This window comes from Natrix helvetica (assembly GCF_964273705.1).
Source record: "Natrix helvetica genome assembly, chromosome: 1".
Classification (NCBI taxonomy): Eukaryota; Metazoa; Chordata; class Lepidosauria; order Squamata; family Natricidae; genus Natrix; species Natrix helvetica.
In genome coordinates this window covers 348,040,287-348,056,899 of record NC_138548.1, presented here as the reverse complement: position 1 = coordinate 348,056,899, position 16,613 = coordinate 348,040,287, and the positions used below count along the sequence as shown (strand labels likewise).

The window sequence follows — 16,613 nt, the reverse complement described above, 5'->3', positions numbered from 1 at the left end:
TGACCCATGGGGATAGTTCTAATTTAAGACTTATCGAAACAACAATTCAGGTAACTTTTTATTCCCTTCACTCAAGAGACTTATTGCTAGCAGAATAACAGAAGCTGAGAACCATGTCTTTGAAAGAAATACAGAAATTAATTGAGCCACACTTTCTATTATTCTACTATGCATTTTCTATTGTGGGAAAATGGGAGTGGGGGATTGTATGGAGTGAGATGCTATGTAGCCATAACCAAATTCTTTCTAGAAAGCCAAGATAATCCTTTGTCTTTGCATTTCTGCACCTGGCCGGAACTGGATGGGTGAAACTGCCAACATGGCAGGGGAAGATTGGACCATGTGATGGACTTGTGGGTGTCGGGGCAAGTGTTTGAACTTTCAACTAGGTGAGGAAAACCATGAAGCTTTTGGATTCGGGTTTTCCTAGATGTGCCAACATGGCTCTCTTAATAAATTGCAACTTTGAGCAGTACTTTGCCTTGGATTCTGATTTACTTTTGGATACTATTTGGAATCCTGACACTAAGGTCTGATTCCCAAACTCAGGAATGCCCATGAACAACTCCAACTCAAAAGACTGAGTTTTGTGGCTTGGATGCAGGATCAGGGTTTGGATAGTGCTCCTGTCAACCCTAGAGCCATCTTTGAACATCTTCAAGGTTGCCACAGCCACACTTCCGTTGTCTTCATGTACTTTGAAATCTGACTCCACCCACAGAAGTTGCTGGCATCTTGTCTTTGTCTCCGTGGCACTCAGAGAAGTCTCGTGTTACATTTTATCCTGGACTTGGAACAAAGGACTTTACTGCGTTATTGCCTAGGTCCCTATTTGCCTGGGCTCCCTGCCTCACGTTCTCTCTCGGCTACCCACCTCCCCAGTTGCTTCTTCTCTGTACTGACATCTTCATCTCTGAGCTTTGATTACCACAATGCCACCCAAAAGACCACCACCGGGATTTGTGGGCTCCGCCCCAACATCCTCAATGTCCAGCCCTAGCGGACAACAGACACTAACTTATTTGTTCCAGCCTAAGCCCTCTGAGGTGGACTTTCAACAGATGTTTGAACAACTCTTAAAGGGGCAGGAGGAATTAAAAAATCAATTGAAAGAAATGAATGAGCAGCTCAGAGAGAATAAAGACCATGTGATCCAAAACTCACAGAGACTGGAACTTTTGGAGGAGGGGACGGCTGAGATGAGGAGAGAGGTGAAGGGGGTGCAGAGAGGAAATCAAGAACTTGAGAACCACCAGATAAAAACGGAATTTGAACGAATGTCCTTCTTTCTTAGGTTTCAAAATGTAATTGAGGCTGATGATGAAAATTTGAGGGATATTATGGCAAATTTATTGGCTGAATTTATTAAAAAAGACAGACAACAGATGGGGTGGGACATGGACCTGGTTTATAGAGTAAACTCAACATATGCTAGAACACACAATGTTCCAAGGGAGGTACACATCAAATTTCTTAGAAAGACCACAAGAGACGAGATTCTGAGTGCACAAAGGGGGCAAACATTAAAATACAAGGATAGAGAAATAGCCATTCTGAAACAGATCCCAAAGAAAGTTAGAGATAAAAGAAAAAAATAGTCGCTTTTAGTGAATAAATTATACCAGAAAGGGGTGTGGTTTAGATGGCTGTTGCCAGAAGGTATGCTAATATTCTGGGAGGACACGAGAGTTAGAATCAACACAACCACTGAGGCTGAGGCCTTCATGGAAAAAAATTAAGTCCTCCTAGATAAACCTGATGACACTACACCGGACATACAGGACACGGGAGGTGCCGGAGCTCTGCCGGGGGGTGGGGGAGAAGAGGCAACATTGAGAAAACTCAGATCACAAAAATGAACTTGAAAATCTGTGTGATATAAAATGATTGAAACTATTTTAAGATAAAAGTTTATATGCTGACAAAATAGTATTAAGTAATAACAAACTAATGTATTAGTAAATGAAAGTTATGAGAATGGGGGGAGGGCCATTTCCTGCATAATGTAACTGTCAAAATTTGTACTTTATCCATTACCCCTTTCCTTGAATATTTTTTTTAAAAAACCAATAAAATTTTGTTTTTTTAAAAAAAAGGTTGCCACAGCGAGGCTGGATGGAGCTGTGGGAAAGAAAGGGGGAAGTAGAGATAGCTGGAGGACTATGTAGCCAAAATAACATTCTTTCTTCTGGGAACCAAGGACATTCTCACCAACACCTGGAGGGGTGTGTGGATGGAAGTCATCTGGGATGGGGAGGGTGGCCTGATTGGGGCATGTGCAAGGGTGGGATTCAGCCGGTTTAAATCAGTTCGGGCGAACGAGATGCTAATTTTGCATACGGTTCGCTGAACTGTTTGTTGCAAGGACTGGATAGCCCAGCACAGCCCTCCCCTCCCTGGAGTCTTCACGCAGCCTGTTCATCATGCCAGGTAAATACAGGGCCCACTCAGAGGCTCTGGGAGGGTGAAAAATGGGCCTACCGGAAGTTCTGGAAGGCCGGAAACGGGCCTATTTCCGGCTTCCAGAGGCCTCAAGACCCCGAGTGAAGCTGTTATTGCCCTCCCAGAGGCTCAAAGAAATCCTGGATTGGTTGAAAATGCCCCCCCTTGCTGTGAGGAGGTCGAGGAGGCCACCTCCCATGGCCACGCCCACCCAACAACTGGGCAGAGAACCGGCTGCTAAATTTTTTCAATGGGCATGTGATGGTTGTGTGTAATGGAGGGGGGAGAGAACGTGGACTTTGACTTGGGTGGAGAAAACCTGAGGAACTTCAGAGTCGGGTTTTCACCAGCTGTGCCAAAATGAGATGCCTAATAAATCTATACTTTGAGAAACCATCTGGGCTTGGAGTTTTGATTTCATCTGGGCTGTTACTTGGAACCCTGACAGCTCTTTCTTTGGTCCCGAGCCATTTACCTTCGTGGGTAGAGTTTGTTCCTTCCATATATGGAGAATAGTCATAACAGCAAACTGTTGTTCCCTCTCTCTTGAGTTTGTGGTGTCCTGAGAGGCAACTTGAAGTACATCTAGTTCAGTGGTGGGTTCCTGCCGGATCGCACCGGATCGCACGCTCCCTTTCGGTGCTAAACCCGGAAGTACGGTCTTGCCCCGCCCCTGGCGACGCAACGACGCTTGCCTGCGCTCCACCAGCTCGGCTGGGAACGGAGACGTTTCCTCAGCGGAGCGGAGCGCCTGAAAGGGACGCAGGCTCAGCCTGCCAGGCTGCCACCACTCCACTGAAGACATTGCTGAGCAGAGAAACGTCTCCGTTCCCAGCCGAGCTGGTGGAGCGCAGGCAAGCGTCGTCGCGTCGCCAGGGGCGGGGCCAGAACGTACTTCCGGGTTTAGCGCCGAAAGGGAGCACGCGATCCGGTGCGATCCGGCAGGAACCCACCACTGATCTAGTTATTCTAAACATGAAGAAAATACAGGATGACCTAGTTTATTTCTATGAATGGAAATTAATTAGAGGCTGGATTCAAAAGCTAGGCTAAACCATAGTTTGTTTTAAGCTTGTGCAAAATGATCCGCAAATCTTGCAAATTCACAAAAAAAAATTGTTCCTGCTCTCATAAAATCTTTTGAGTGGAAAGTAACCAAATCTCAGGATGTCTTAGTGGAATGGATGAAGCCAGCTACTAAGATGGGTTTATCCTTCACGGATTTGTTTGCAGAATCCACTTGATATTCATGAGCAGTTGATGGTTTGTTACTCAGGGTAATTCTCAGGGTAATTAACTTTAGATATGATCCTACTATTCTAAAAGGAGGTAACATGTAGTTTGGCCTTCGAGTCCAAAAAGCCTCAGCTTGAATGACCAATTTTAAGAGACTGTGGGAAGTGCAAATCAAAGTAGGAAAAGTAGAAGGTTGCTTACTTTTACTTACTAATTAGCAACGAGCATGACCTCTGCTTGATCCCTCTGCTTCTTCCAACATACATCTTCCCAATCTCTATTTAAACCTCTAATTATGTTCTAATTCTAAAAAGGGTGTAGCTACTTGCCACTTAATTAGTTCTTTTGCCTTCTAAATAAGTTGCTGGCCTACAAACAGCCTTAAGATAATCAACAAGAATTGCCATCTTGTTCCAGAAAAGCTCACAATTCCACAGTCAACAATAAGTGTTTCAGAGGTTTAGGAGAACTTGTAGATTCTCCTACAACATGCCCCTTTGCCACACTTTCTATAATTCCAATTTTCACTCCAACATGAGATTGGTTGGGAAAGAAGTACTGAAATAACTTGAGTAGACTTTTAGCAGGCGAGAAATTCTTAACTGATAGAAAAGAACATCATGTTTTTTCTGCTGGAAATGAGTTGACAACCCCCTCTCCCCCCAGTTTTATTTTCCCCTTATACAATAGGCAATTCTTCCAAGTTTTCTGCTTAATTCAAAATGCCATGAACTGCAATAGGCGTCTTCATCTCAGCACATATTTCCACCCTAACAGAAGAGTCTGTATCACATGCAGGGGGTGGGTGGGCGGGGAGGACTTGAGGTTAGATCATGAGGAATCGTTGCAGGAATTGGGTATGTCTAGTTTAATGAAAAGAATGACTAGGGGAGACATGATAACAGTGTTCCAATATCTCAGGGGTTGCCAGAAAGAAGAGGAAGTCAAACTATTCTCTAAAGCACCTGAGGGCAGGAGAAGAAGCAATTGGGGGGGGATTAATCAATGAGAGAAGCAACTTAGAACTAAGGAGAAATTTCCTGACAATGAGCACAATTAATCAATAGAATAATTTGCCTCCAGAAGTTGCGAATGCTCCATCACTGGAGGTTTTTAAGAAGAGATTGGAAAACCATTTGTCTAAAATGGTATACACTTTCTTGCTTGAGCAGGAGGTTGGACAAGGTCCCTTCCAACTCTATTATTCTATTCAAAGAGGGGAACGAAATTACTAAGTCCAAGGTTATAACTGAGAAAACCAATAATATGAAATGAAAAGTATTGTGGTTAACAGAAGTGAGAACTCCATGAGGTAACCCTAAAACAAGTAATTTTTATTTAAAACAGCAAGCTAACCAGAGAACAAGTAATTCAGCACCAAGCTCTGCTTGACGGCTATTTATACAGGAGCTGTCAAGCAGAGCAACCAATAGAGAAGCTGCAAAAGTCCCTCTTTGAACCAGGCGCGCCATAGCCAATCACAGCTGTCCATTTGTTGCCGGCCGCCTGGTTTTAAGTCGAGATATTGTGGCCGGTCTGAGTCGAGGACTTTGCAAAAAGTACATCTCACACTCAACATTCAGCATGATTGACAAATGATTTCCTGTCAGGTAAAAATTATATTGAGCAAGCCTCAAGTGACCTGACATGGCTTATGCTGTTCCCCTGATGCGAGTAAACCTTTGAAGTGAATAAAAGGAGGAAAAGAAATTAAATTTCAGACTTGCAGAGCAGGTATGCTTTGATGAGAGCTGCTGAACTGACTTTATTGCTATTCAGGGCTGGCATGGGGATATTTTATAGACAGCAATCCATTTATAAACATATTAGCAGGGGTGAGTTGCTGGGGGTTCGCAGGGGTTTGTGAGAACCTCTAGCTTAGATTCTGTGCACTCAGAGAACCTCAAAATCCCACTCCTGGCTGGCCCTGCCAACTCCGCCCCTCCCTTCCCAGGAGTCCCCACGTGGCCCATTTTGGATGCAGGTAAATGCAAGGCGCACACGGAAGCTCGGGCAGGGCAAAAAATGGGTGTACTGGAAATTCTGGAAGGCCAGAAATGGGCCTGTTTCAGCCTCCAGAGGACCTCTGGAGCCTGGAGAGGACATATATCACAGCGAAACACATATTTGTCTTGTTGCAGCTCTTTTAATTGATCTTACCTGAGATAAATCTTTGTTGTTTGTGTAAGCAAAGTCTATCTAACATTAGATTCAAATTGTCAATTTGGGTATATTTAAAAGGGAGTTGGAAAAAAGAGCTGAAGATTTCAATGAGCATGCTGGCAATAAGCAGGAGACCTCTTTATAGAACAAAACAAAACAGAATAAAGGAGTTGGAAGGGAACTTAGAGGTCTTGTAGTCCAACCATCTGCTTAGGCAGGAATTCCTACACCACTTCAGACAAATGGTTATCCAATCACTTCTTAAAAACTTCCAGTATTGGAGCATTCACAACTTCTGAAGGCAAGTTGTTCCACTGATCAATTGTTCTGTCAAGAAATTTCTTCTTAGAGTTTCCGGTTTCTGTGGACGATGGACATGTTGTCCGCCACTCGCTGTCCTGGTGGGCTCCCCCTAACTTGGGGGGGGGCACAGGGTGCCTTGTAGGGGCGTCCTGCCGAGGGGGCAGCTTGCTGAAGCCCTCTGGAGCGGCGGCGGCCGCAGGGGGGCTCCAGCTTTTCCCTAGGCACCGGGAGGCATTTGGGGGGTGCGCATGCCACGCACACCTTCGTCCTGAGGAGATCGGAAGAAAATGCTCTATGTGAAGGCAACAGCAGAAATGCGGTGAGGGGGGAGTTCCCCCGGGGTCTTTTTCTTGCTTCTTGAACAACTAAGTAAATAAGGATTAGCAGTCTTTCTAAGACTCTTTAATCTTGTGTTAAGATTGGAGAGGCGTTCCCCCCCCCTTCTCGGAAAAGCGGCTTTATACGTTCTCACTCTCGGAGGAGAGAGAGAGAACTGGGGATTGCGAAAGAAAGAAAGTGAGCTGACCTAATAAACTATGAACAGAAACTTTTTGAATGGTTGCTCTCCGATCCCTTGAGAGGGCTGAGCCAAAATGGTGTTTCTTCCCCTGTTTTTACTGCCGTTACAAATGAACTGTCGTCTTTGAAAAATCTTCTGGGTTGGAATTACAAAACCCCAGTGAACCCTAGAGGAATCTCTTTGTACAATCTTCCTTGGATTGGGAAAAATTGACTACAACTGGAGGGGAGCTGTATTGAAAGACTAATATCCCACATTGGACTTTGCCTGCCTGTGGATCCCCCCTGACGGCGCACTTCTGCAGACGCCATTTTTTCTGTCTTAGACTTATAACTTTTCTCTGACTTCTGCAATGCCTGCGAAAAAGGCCCCCCTTCCTAAACCAGCCTCGGCTCCATCTTCTTCTGTCTCAAGTCCTGTTCCCCAACAAACACAACTATCTTCCTTCTTACAACCTAAAGCCTCCGAGGGGGAACAGCAGTCTCAAGAAATGTTTCATCAAATGTTCCAGACACTCTTAAAGAGACAGGACGAAATAAAAAAGCAGTTGGCGGACTTAAAAGAACAACTCAGAGAAAATCAACAACAGACTTCACAAAACAGACAGAAAATAGACGCTCTGGAGGAGGGTGTTGTGGGGGTGGGAGAAGAGGTGAAGGCTTTACAAAAAAAAATCTTGGGTTTGAGAACTTCATGGAAAAAATGGAATTTGAAAGGATGTCTTTCTTTCTTAGATTTCAAAATATACCTGAAATAGAGGATGAAGACTTAAGGGAGACTATGATAACAATGCTAGCAGATTATATTAAAAGAGATAAACAACAGTTAGGGTGGGATATTGATCTGACATATAGAATCAACTCAGCATATGCTAGAACACACAATGTTCCAAGGGAAGTTCATGTTAAATTTTTTAGAAAGACTACAAGAGATGAGATTCTAGGGGCTCAAACCTTTAAGATATAAGGACAAAGAAATAACCATTTTGAAACAGATACCAAAAAGAATAAGAGATAAGAGGAAGAAGTTCTTCTTTCTAACTATAAAATTGTATGAAAAAAATATCTGGTTCAGATGGGTTGTTCCAGAAGGCTTGCTGATTTTCTGGGAGGGTGGTAGAGTGAGAATTAATACAGTGGTGGAGGCAGAAGCCTTCATGGAAAAATACAAGAACCTTCTAGACGAAACAAGAGACAGTGCACAAGATACGAAGGGGGGAGGAGCCATGGCTCAGCCAACAGACAGGGGAGAGGAGGCAGCAATGAGACTTAGGTCACAGAAATGAATTAAAAGTACATTGCAATTGTTAATATAATGAAATGGTTAGAAGTGATATAAAGTATGATTGAAGATGTTAAAGAATTTGAAGTAAACTTAAACTGCTAATATGTATGTAATAATGATATTTTGATATATATATATATAAAATAAGAGAGAGATGTAAGATATCGGGGAAGCACCATCTTCCGTATGATGTAGCTGTCAAAATTTTTCTCCACACTTATGTACCCTTTTCCCCAAAATACTCGTAAAAACCAATAAAACTTTTTTTTTTAAAAAGAAATTTCTTAGTTCTAGGTTGCTTCTCTCCTTGATCACCCATTGCTTCTTGTCCTACCCTCAGGTGCTTTGAAGAATAGCTTGACTCCCTCTTCTTTGTGGCAGCCCCTGAAATATTGTAGCACTGCTACCATGTCTCCCCTAGTCCTTATTTTCATTAAACTAGACATACCCAGTTCCTGCAACCGTTCTTCATGATTTAGCTTCCAGTCCCCTAATCATTTTTGTTTCTCTTCTCTGCACTCTTTCTAAAGTCTCCACATCTATTTTACACCGTGGCGACGAAAACTGAATGCAGTGTTCCAAGTGTGGCTTACCAAGGCATTATAAAGTGGTATTAACACTTCACATGATCTTGATTCTATTCTTCTGGTTACGCAGTGTAGAACTGTGTTGGCTTTTTGGCAGTTGCTGCACACTGCTGGCTCATATTAAAATAATGGTCCACTAGGACTCCAAGATCTCTCTCACAGTTACTACTATTGAGGTGTATATATCTGCGCATTTTGTTTTTCTTGCCTAAATGTAGAACCTTACTTTTAGATCTAACCCATCTTCAATCTAACCCATCACTTTTTACATGAAGTGCCTTAGGCTAGTTATCTTATTCCAGAATATAATACAATATTACATCTGCAGTTTTATTGGTGTAGACCAGGCAGAATTATTCTAAGATGGGTGGCCATAACAATATTTTAAAATAAAATATAATTAAAAGAAACTATATTGAGATGTAGAATGTCTTTGAGAAATGAGAATCATACAATATCATATTGTTCTCATGAGAAACCTACACACAGGACAAGGAGCCAGACCAGTGGTGGGTTGCTGCAGTGACAGCTCGGTATGGTGAGAGCATACCGGTACGGTGGCTCATTTGGCCCACCTGCCCGCCCATGCTCTATAGACTGCTTTTATGCGGAAAGGCACACTGTGCACACGCACACAGCAAGCGGGGTCTGCATGTGCCCCAACAAGCAGCTGGATGTCACAGGGGTGGTGGATTGCACATGTGTGCCCAGCACATGTCAGGCACATGCACAATGCACGTCAGGCTCATGCACGGACAGACCACGATCAGCATATCGGTAGCGATGGTAAGAGCAACCCACCTCTGAGCCAGACAGGATAGGATAGGGCAAAACAAAGTAACTCCAGGATGGTAAAGAATTGAGACAAGGCAGTGTGACTCTGTTCTTATGTATTTGTGCTCTTTATTGAAAGGATATTAAGAGATTTGCATTAGAAGAAGAGGAACAAGGTCGTACATTGGTGGAACAAACATCAATAACCTCCTCTAGTCTAGCACTTTTTTTTTCAAATAAACAATTACATTGGCCTAGTTGATCTACAGAAAGAAAGTGGTGGCATAAAATAAATCATTGCCTAGGCCCTAGGCAGAGTGTGAAAAAAACTAAACACATCAAGATTAGCAAATGATTGCCATATCTTCTAAACTTTAAATAAAGCAAATGTGTTTCTATAATGCTCCCTTTAGTGTGTTTGTGTGTGTGCACGCATGCTCGCTCGCTCGCGTGCACATTCAAAAGAACATGGTATCTTACATACTGTATCTTTAGTATACCTTATTATATTAGTCAAAATTGTGAGTTCATGGAAAAGAAAGCATTTTTAGAACATATAACAAAGATTTTACTTCCAGCTATCCTATTTCATCTTAACAATAATTTGGGTAACTACTTTGAAAATTAAGAGTCCTCATTGTTTTTCATTATTAGATGCTCCTTAGTGTTCATGTCAGGTCTCAGAATAAGGATGTAACACTTGGGGACAAAAATACATCCCAGTAAGCCCAGACTGGAGGCCAAGATGGAGAAGATCTGCACAGCCACCATGTATTTCCCTTTGGTGCTCAGGTAGGTGGGGACAAAGGAGATCCAAACACTGCAGAAGACCAGCATGCTGAAGGTGATCCACTTGGCTTCATTGAAAGTCCCTGGAAGCTTGCGCGCCAGGAAAGCCACCAAGAAGCAGGTGGCAGCCAGAAAGCCCATGTAGCCAAGGGCAGTGTAGAACATGATGACTGAGCCTTCATTGCATTGCAGGGGGATCTCCCTTGTTTGAGAATGCATGTCAGAATGTGGAAATGGGGGAGAAATTCCCAACCATGTAAGGCAGATGCCCACCTGAACTCCAGAACAGGACAAGACAATGGAGTTGGCCAGACTTTTCCCCAACCATTTCCTCATCCTGCTGCCTGGCTTGGTGGCCAAAAATGCCACCACCACCATAATCGTCTTGGCCAACAAGGAAGAGACAGCAACTGAGAAAACCACACTGAAGGTGATTTGTTGAAGAAGGCAAGTCACTTCCTTGGGCTTACCAATGAATAGAAGAGATGTCAAAAAGGAAAGCAGAAGAGAGAGCAGGAGAATGTAGGTGAGATCCCGATTGTTGGCTTTGACTATGGGAGTTTCTCGGTATTTAATGAAGATTCCCAGAACTAAGGCAGTGTTTAGAGACAAAAATAAGGCTGTGATAGCCAGGATGAGACCTAACATTTCTTTGTAGGACAGGAACGTTATTACTTTGGGGACACACTGATCTCGCTTCTGGTTGGAATGCTGATCATTTGGACACTTTTCACAATATGCTGCATCTGGAAAACATGAATTGCTGTTTATCTCGTGATTCAGTGACATTTTATACCTCATGACCAACTGATAGAGGCAGGATGTATATACACTAAGTGTTCTTTGCTCATTTTCTGCCCTTTTTAAAAAAAAATTTAAAAAATATTTATATCATTAGAATAATGAGATTTAAAGGAAAAATGATTTACATTGAATATTGACAGTTAAATAACACAAAAATATAGTTACTAAGCACGAATAATGTAGAAAATGATTACAGAAAAAACATTGCCACCATCCCTTCTCTTTATTTTTCAAGAGCAGAACTGTCTTTCCAGAAACCATGTTCAAAATTTCTAAATTCTCTGTGTTATGTGTGGTATGTATATTAGTTCTATCATAGTTACTTTCAAAATTGTAATTTTTCCCATTGTAGCAAATTATCTCATTTCACCTTCCAATCACTGACAAAATGTGTCGTTCCAATTCTGTACCATATTTGTAGAATTATAGGTCAAAAAATATTAGGGGTTTCAATTCAATGTTTGTTTAGGTTTTTTTTTCTGAATATTCTGATGCATTAAATTCTCTGAATTCTTTTGAGTTTGTTTGAATAAATGCCACAAATTATAAAATATTAATTCTTTGTTATAAGATTACTAACATTTATTCTTCTGTGGTTTGTCTGTTTTATCAATTGTTGATATAATTGTATACTGCAGTGATGGGATTCAAATATTTTTACTACTGGTTCTGTAGTAAAGGCTTTATGGGCATGTAGTAAAGGCTTTATGGGCATGGCAGGGGAAGGATACTGCAAAATCCCCATTGCCTCCCCACCCCACTAACCTGCTTTCCAGCTCCGTTCTCCTGTTCAGGGCAACAAAAGAAGATCAGCTGGGAGGCAGCGTGGACGGGCCAGCCTATTTGCCGGTTCTCCTAACTACTCAAAATTTCTGCTACTGGTTCTCCAGAACCTGTTAGAACTGGCTGAATACCACCTCTGGTACACTGTCTGTAAAATATTTTCCCTTATATTATAACTTGGTGTGGATTTTCTAGATTTTGTTTTTCCAAAGGTCCTTTCATTTTTGTATTGCAATTATTTCTTTGATTTTTGCATCCTTTATCATACAATTGTTTAGTTGTTCCATCTCCATGTCCTTTTACTGTTTCAACAGTTTCTGAAAATATCCACTGAGGTAAAATCCTACTTTTATTGAACACTAAACACTGCTGTGTCTTTCTTTCTTTTCTTTCCTGGGCATGGATGCAGCAAACTGGCATATGAGATTAAATCTGATGCACATTTTTTGCCCTTGAGCCACCTACCTTCTTGCGTGGAGATTGTTCCTTCCATGCATGGAAAGCAGTCATAGCAGCACACTGGTTCTCCTTCTCTTGTGAGCTTGGTGTATCCTGGGAGGCAACTATTGGTACATCTAGAAAAAGGGGCCTTCTAAACAGATAGAAAATTATGGAAACATATGGATTAGGGAATTCATTTTAAAAGTGGAAGTTAATGCAAAGATGGGTTCGTGAACTCAAAAGTTACTTTTAACATGGTATTAACATGGATGAAAGAATGGATTGCATTGAGACATACTATTGACTCTGGAGGGACACGACTTACAACTGGGTTGCCATGCTTTCTTGTGGTATGGAAAAAGTAAGTTACATGATTACTTTCAAAGACATTATATAAGGAATGTATTATTTTTAGTATGAGAGAAAATTGGAGAACAACATTACTTGAGAATACTAGTTGAGCTTTCAACAATGGAAGCACTGATCCACCCAAACCTTATTAACATGGGAAATATTGTTAGATATAAAGATATTCTGAATGAAAAGGGGGAACTCTAAACAAGAACTGAGTGATCAAGGAATCGACATGGAATGTTATTCCCAAGTGCAGGATCATTCTAGATATGAGAAAGATGCTAAATTATATGGTTTCTATTAAAAATTAACAGAATTAGATAAGATATTAACAGGGGCAGAAGAACGATTGATTTAAAAAGCTGTATAAATACTTATTGGCTATTAAACTGGAAGATGAACAAGTGAAGGAGACAATGATAGCATGGGCAAAAAACTTTGGTTACACAATAGAATTAGATAAATGGCAGAAGTTGTGGGACAGGAACTATAAATGAACAATGTGAACTGCATAAAAAGAAAATGTGTATAAGATGTTTTATAGGATGTACCTTGCACCAGCGAGGTTGGCAAAGATGTTTAAAGATAAGTCAGCTAAATGTTTGGGTGATTTCTGCAGCATATGATCCCAGAGTCCTCTTAATATTTAGCAAAGACTAATGGCTCTCCTGTCCAAACATTTTTAGTCTCTGTTTGTAGACTACCGAAATGCTATGGACATAGCATACTTAGGTTTCAGCATAAGTGCACCAGTGAGCCTAATGTCCCTGCCCTATTGTCCCCATTTATTTGTACCCATTTCCTGTGTTCTTATTCATGTTTATTCTTATCCCTGTTATCTTGTACATGAGTGACAAAACAAACAAACAAACAAACAAACAAGACTGAAACCTACTTCTTGTAAACTAGAAAATAAATAAATAAATAAACAAACTAGCTAGAATTAAGGAGAAATGGTAATTTGAACAAGCACTGAATAAGATCCAGTGAAATAAATAGGTGTAGTTCAGGGTTGAACTGTGGAGTCCTTAGTGTACTCTTGGTTGTTTCCCAGCAGACATTTCATTATCGGACTAGATAACATCATCTATGCCAGTGATGGCCAACCTATGACCATTTGTCAGGGCACACGAGGGGAGGGCGAAAGGAGCCTCCCCCGCCCCCCCAGAGGCCCTCCGGAGACTTCAGGGACCATCTGGAGGCTTCCCTGAAGCCTTCGGAATGCTTAAAACCACTCTCCGAGCAAACTGGAAGTGACTTCCTGTTTGCTCGGAGGGTGGTTTTAAGCATTCCGAAGGCTTCAGGGACCATCTGGAGGCTTCCCTGATGCCTTTGGAGCACTTAAAACGACCCTCCGAGCAAACAGGAAGTCACTTCCGGTTTGCTCGGAGAGTGGTTTTAAGCGTTCCGAAGGCTTCAGGGAAGCCTCCAGATGGTCCCTGAAGTCTCCGGAGGGCCTCGGGGGGGGGGGGGGCGGGGGAGGCTCTTTTTGCCCTCCCCAGGCTCCTATAAAGCCTCTGGAGCCTGGGGAGGGCGAAAAAAACATGTAAAAATTGGGAGGGGTGTCACGCGTTGCATTATTGCTGTGGCACGCCCGCACACAACCCCCCTGCGCTCCCTCCACTTGTGGCACGCGAGCCAAAAAAGGTTCGCCATCGCTGATCTATGCTATCATCAGGCACATGATACTATCATCATTGCACTGATAATGTTATCAGGCTGGGTAATAAAATATCTGTAAGCAACCATGATGATAGAGCACCAAGGACTGTACTGAGTTACATGCCCTGAGGTAAGTCCCTGAGGGTCTAAGGCAGTGATAGCAAACCTATGGCATTTGATGATATGCAGATGATATGCCGGCATTTGAGCCACCAGTTCCATTGCGCATGTATCTGCCATCCAGCTGATTTTTGGTCTTCCGGAGGGCCCGGAGCAGTGGTGGTTTCTGGCAGAGACTACTGCCAGTTCGCTCAAGGGTGCGTCATGCATGTGTACTTGATGCGGGCGGCACTTGCATGCACACTACAACTAAAATTGCTCTGCGCATGTGCAGAAGCAAAAAGCAGATGGTGGATAACTGGTTCAGGGGTGTGACAGGCCTGGGTCACTGTCAGTTCCAGTGACCCAGTCCACCAAGCTACTACCAGTTCGGCCGAACTGGTCCAAACCAGTAGGACCCCACCACTGGCTGTGGGTCGGAGACTGTTTTTGCCCTCCCCAGGCTTCAGGAAAGCCTCTGGAGCCTGGGGAGGGCGCCCAACGGGCCTATAGGAAGCTCAGAAATGATCCGGTTTCGGCTTCTGGAGGGCTTCCGGGGGGCTGGAGGAGCTGTTTTCACCTGGAGCCTGGGGAGGGTGAAAATGGCCTCTCTTGGTCCCCCGGAGGAAATACCAAGCTCAGCTTGGAGGTGAGCAGTGCAGCACACATGGGGGGGGGGCAATGTGGAGGGAGTATGTGCATGTGGGGAGGTGCTTTGTATTAATGGTGCCGGCCAGGGGTGTTTTCCTGCCAGTTCTAATCTCTTCTATAGAAGAGGTTCCACTAATCTACAGTGCCTTTTAGAACCGGTCCCAGCTCCCTCCCCCCGCCCGTCCGCACATCATCAAGATGAAGAGCAAGAGGAGGAATTCTGGGAGCTGAAGTCCACAAGTCTTAAAGCTGTCAAGTTTGAACACCACTGAGGGTTTTTTTCTAAAGGGTTAGGGGCGCAAGGGTCTTGTAACTTGACAGCTTTAAGACTTGCGTGCTTCAAAAGCCAGAGTTTCAGAGCCAACATTTTGGTTGCTAAGCAAAAGCGTTGTTAAGTGAGTTTCACCACATTTTACAAGTTGGCCACGCCCACCCAGTCACAAGATACTCCCACAAAGCAGACACACCTACAGAAGAGGTTCTAAAAAAAATTGAAACCCACCACTGGTGCCGGCACATACGTGCGCTAACACACGAACACATTTTTGGCACCCAACAGCAAAAAGGTTAGCCATCCCTGGTCTTAGGGTTTTGTGTGGTTGCTAAGCTTCCTTTCAGGGAACAAGCATCACTGGACTAGCCAACATGCTTTCCATCCTAACTTAGAAAAATGCTGGCATTTCCACAGTTAGCAATACAGGAGACATCTAACAGAAATAGTAGCATCTCATTCAACCAAAGAGCCTCCATCAAAATGAGAAGACTGATACAAAAGCAGGTGGATACCTAGGAATGGATGAATAATAACATCCACAAACAGGCAGACGTGTTTACCTGATTAAAGGTTGTTGGCCATATTATGACACTCTCGTCAATAGAGATCTTGATATCTGAAGAGACGACTTGTTTTTCAATATTCCCTATTTTCACCCCAGCAGAAGACTTGTTAGGAAATACTGCCCAGTCCGTAATATCAAAGTCAGCAACAGGAATTCCAGCCTCGTCCAAATAAACTTCATCCACAGAAAGATTGTAAACCTGGAAGTTTCTTAGAAAAGGATGGAGCTGAAAAGACATGGAGAATCACACTTGCCATGTATACATTCTCTTTTGAGACCTAAGCCAGAAGCGGGATATTCCGCTCAGAGCCTCTGTCTGTCTGCAACAGGAATATTATTCTCTTTCTCACTTCTTTCTTCCCTCCTTCTCTAAATCTCCCTTTCTCTCTCCCTCTCCCTCTCCCATTCTTTCTGTCTCTTTCTCTCTCATACATAAACACATATGCATAAACCTTTTCTGATGATTATTTTTGCCTGCTCTGTTTTATGAGATTTTTAATCACCTTCCTTTCATGACCCCATAATTCCTTGTGGGATGGAGTCTGGGCAACTGAATGGAGCTGAGTGTTTACTGGCCAGACGCCCTTCCTATCGCCAATATGGAGTTATATTCAGCAGATATATTCTGATCATGCTCAGAGAGATAAATATTTGCTTCTACCTAGGATTGAACTCACAGCCTCTGGATTGTGTGGTGAGAGCTCCACTTCTAGGCCACTGCACCCACTTTAGGGTCACTAAAATATTGAAGGATATACTTCATCCTCCCCAGTTCAATAACCGTGGGTAAGCTTTCTGAGAAGGCAACACAGACCCCTTTTCTTCTGGCTACTGGCATAAAAGTTCTTCTGAACTTTTCCCCACTTTCATTGTCCGGAGCAA

General features: G+C 42.9%; 1 protein-coding gene across 1 annotated transcript; it reads right to left on the bottom strand.

Moving 5' to 3' along the window:
- Nucleotides 1-9,933: 9,933 nt before the first annotated feature.
- On the bottom strand, nt 9,934-15,969 carry LOC309384203 (vomeronasal type-2 receptor 26-like; the record flags this gene model as incomplete). The annotated part of the gene is made up of 3 exons (XM_081937430.1): nt 9,934-10,844; nt 12,151-12,277; nt 15,727-15,969. 3 exons carry the CDS (start codon nt 15,967-15,969, stop codon nt 9,934-9,936), a joined length of 1,281 nt encoding a protein of 426 aa, XP_081793556.1.
- Nucleotides 15,970-16,613: the final 644 nt, after the last annotated feature.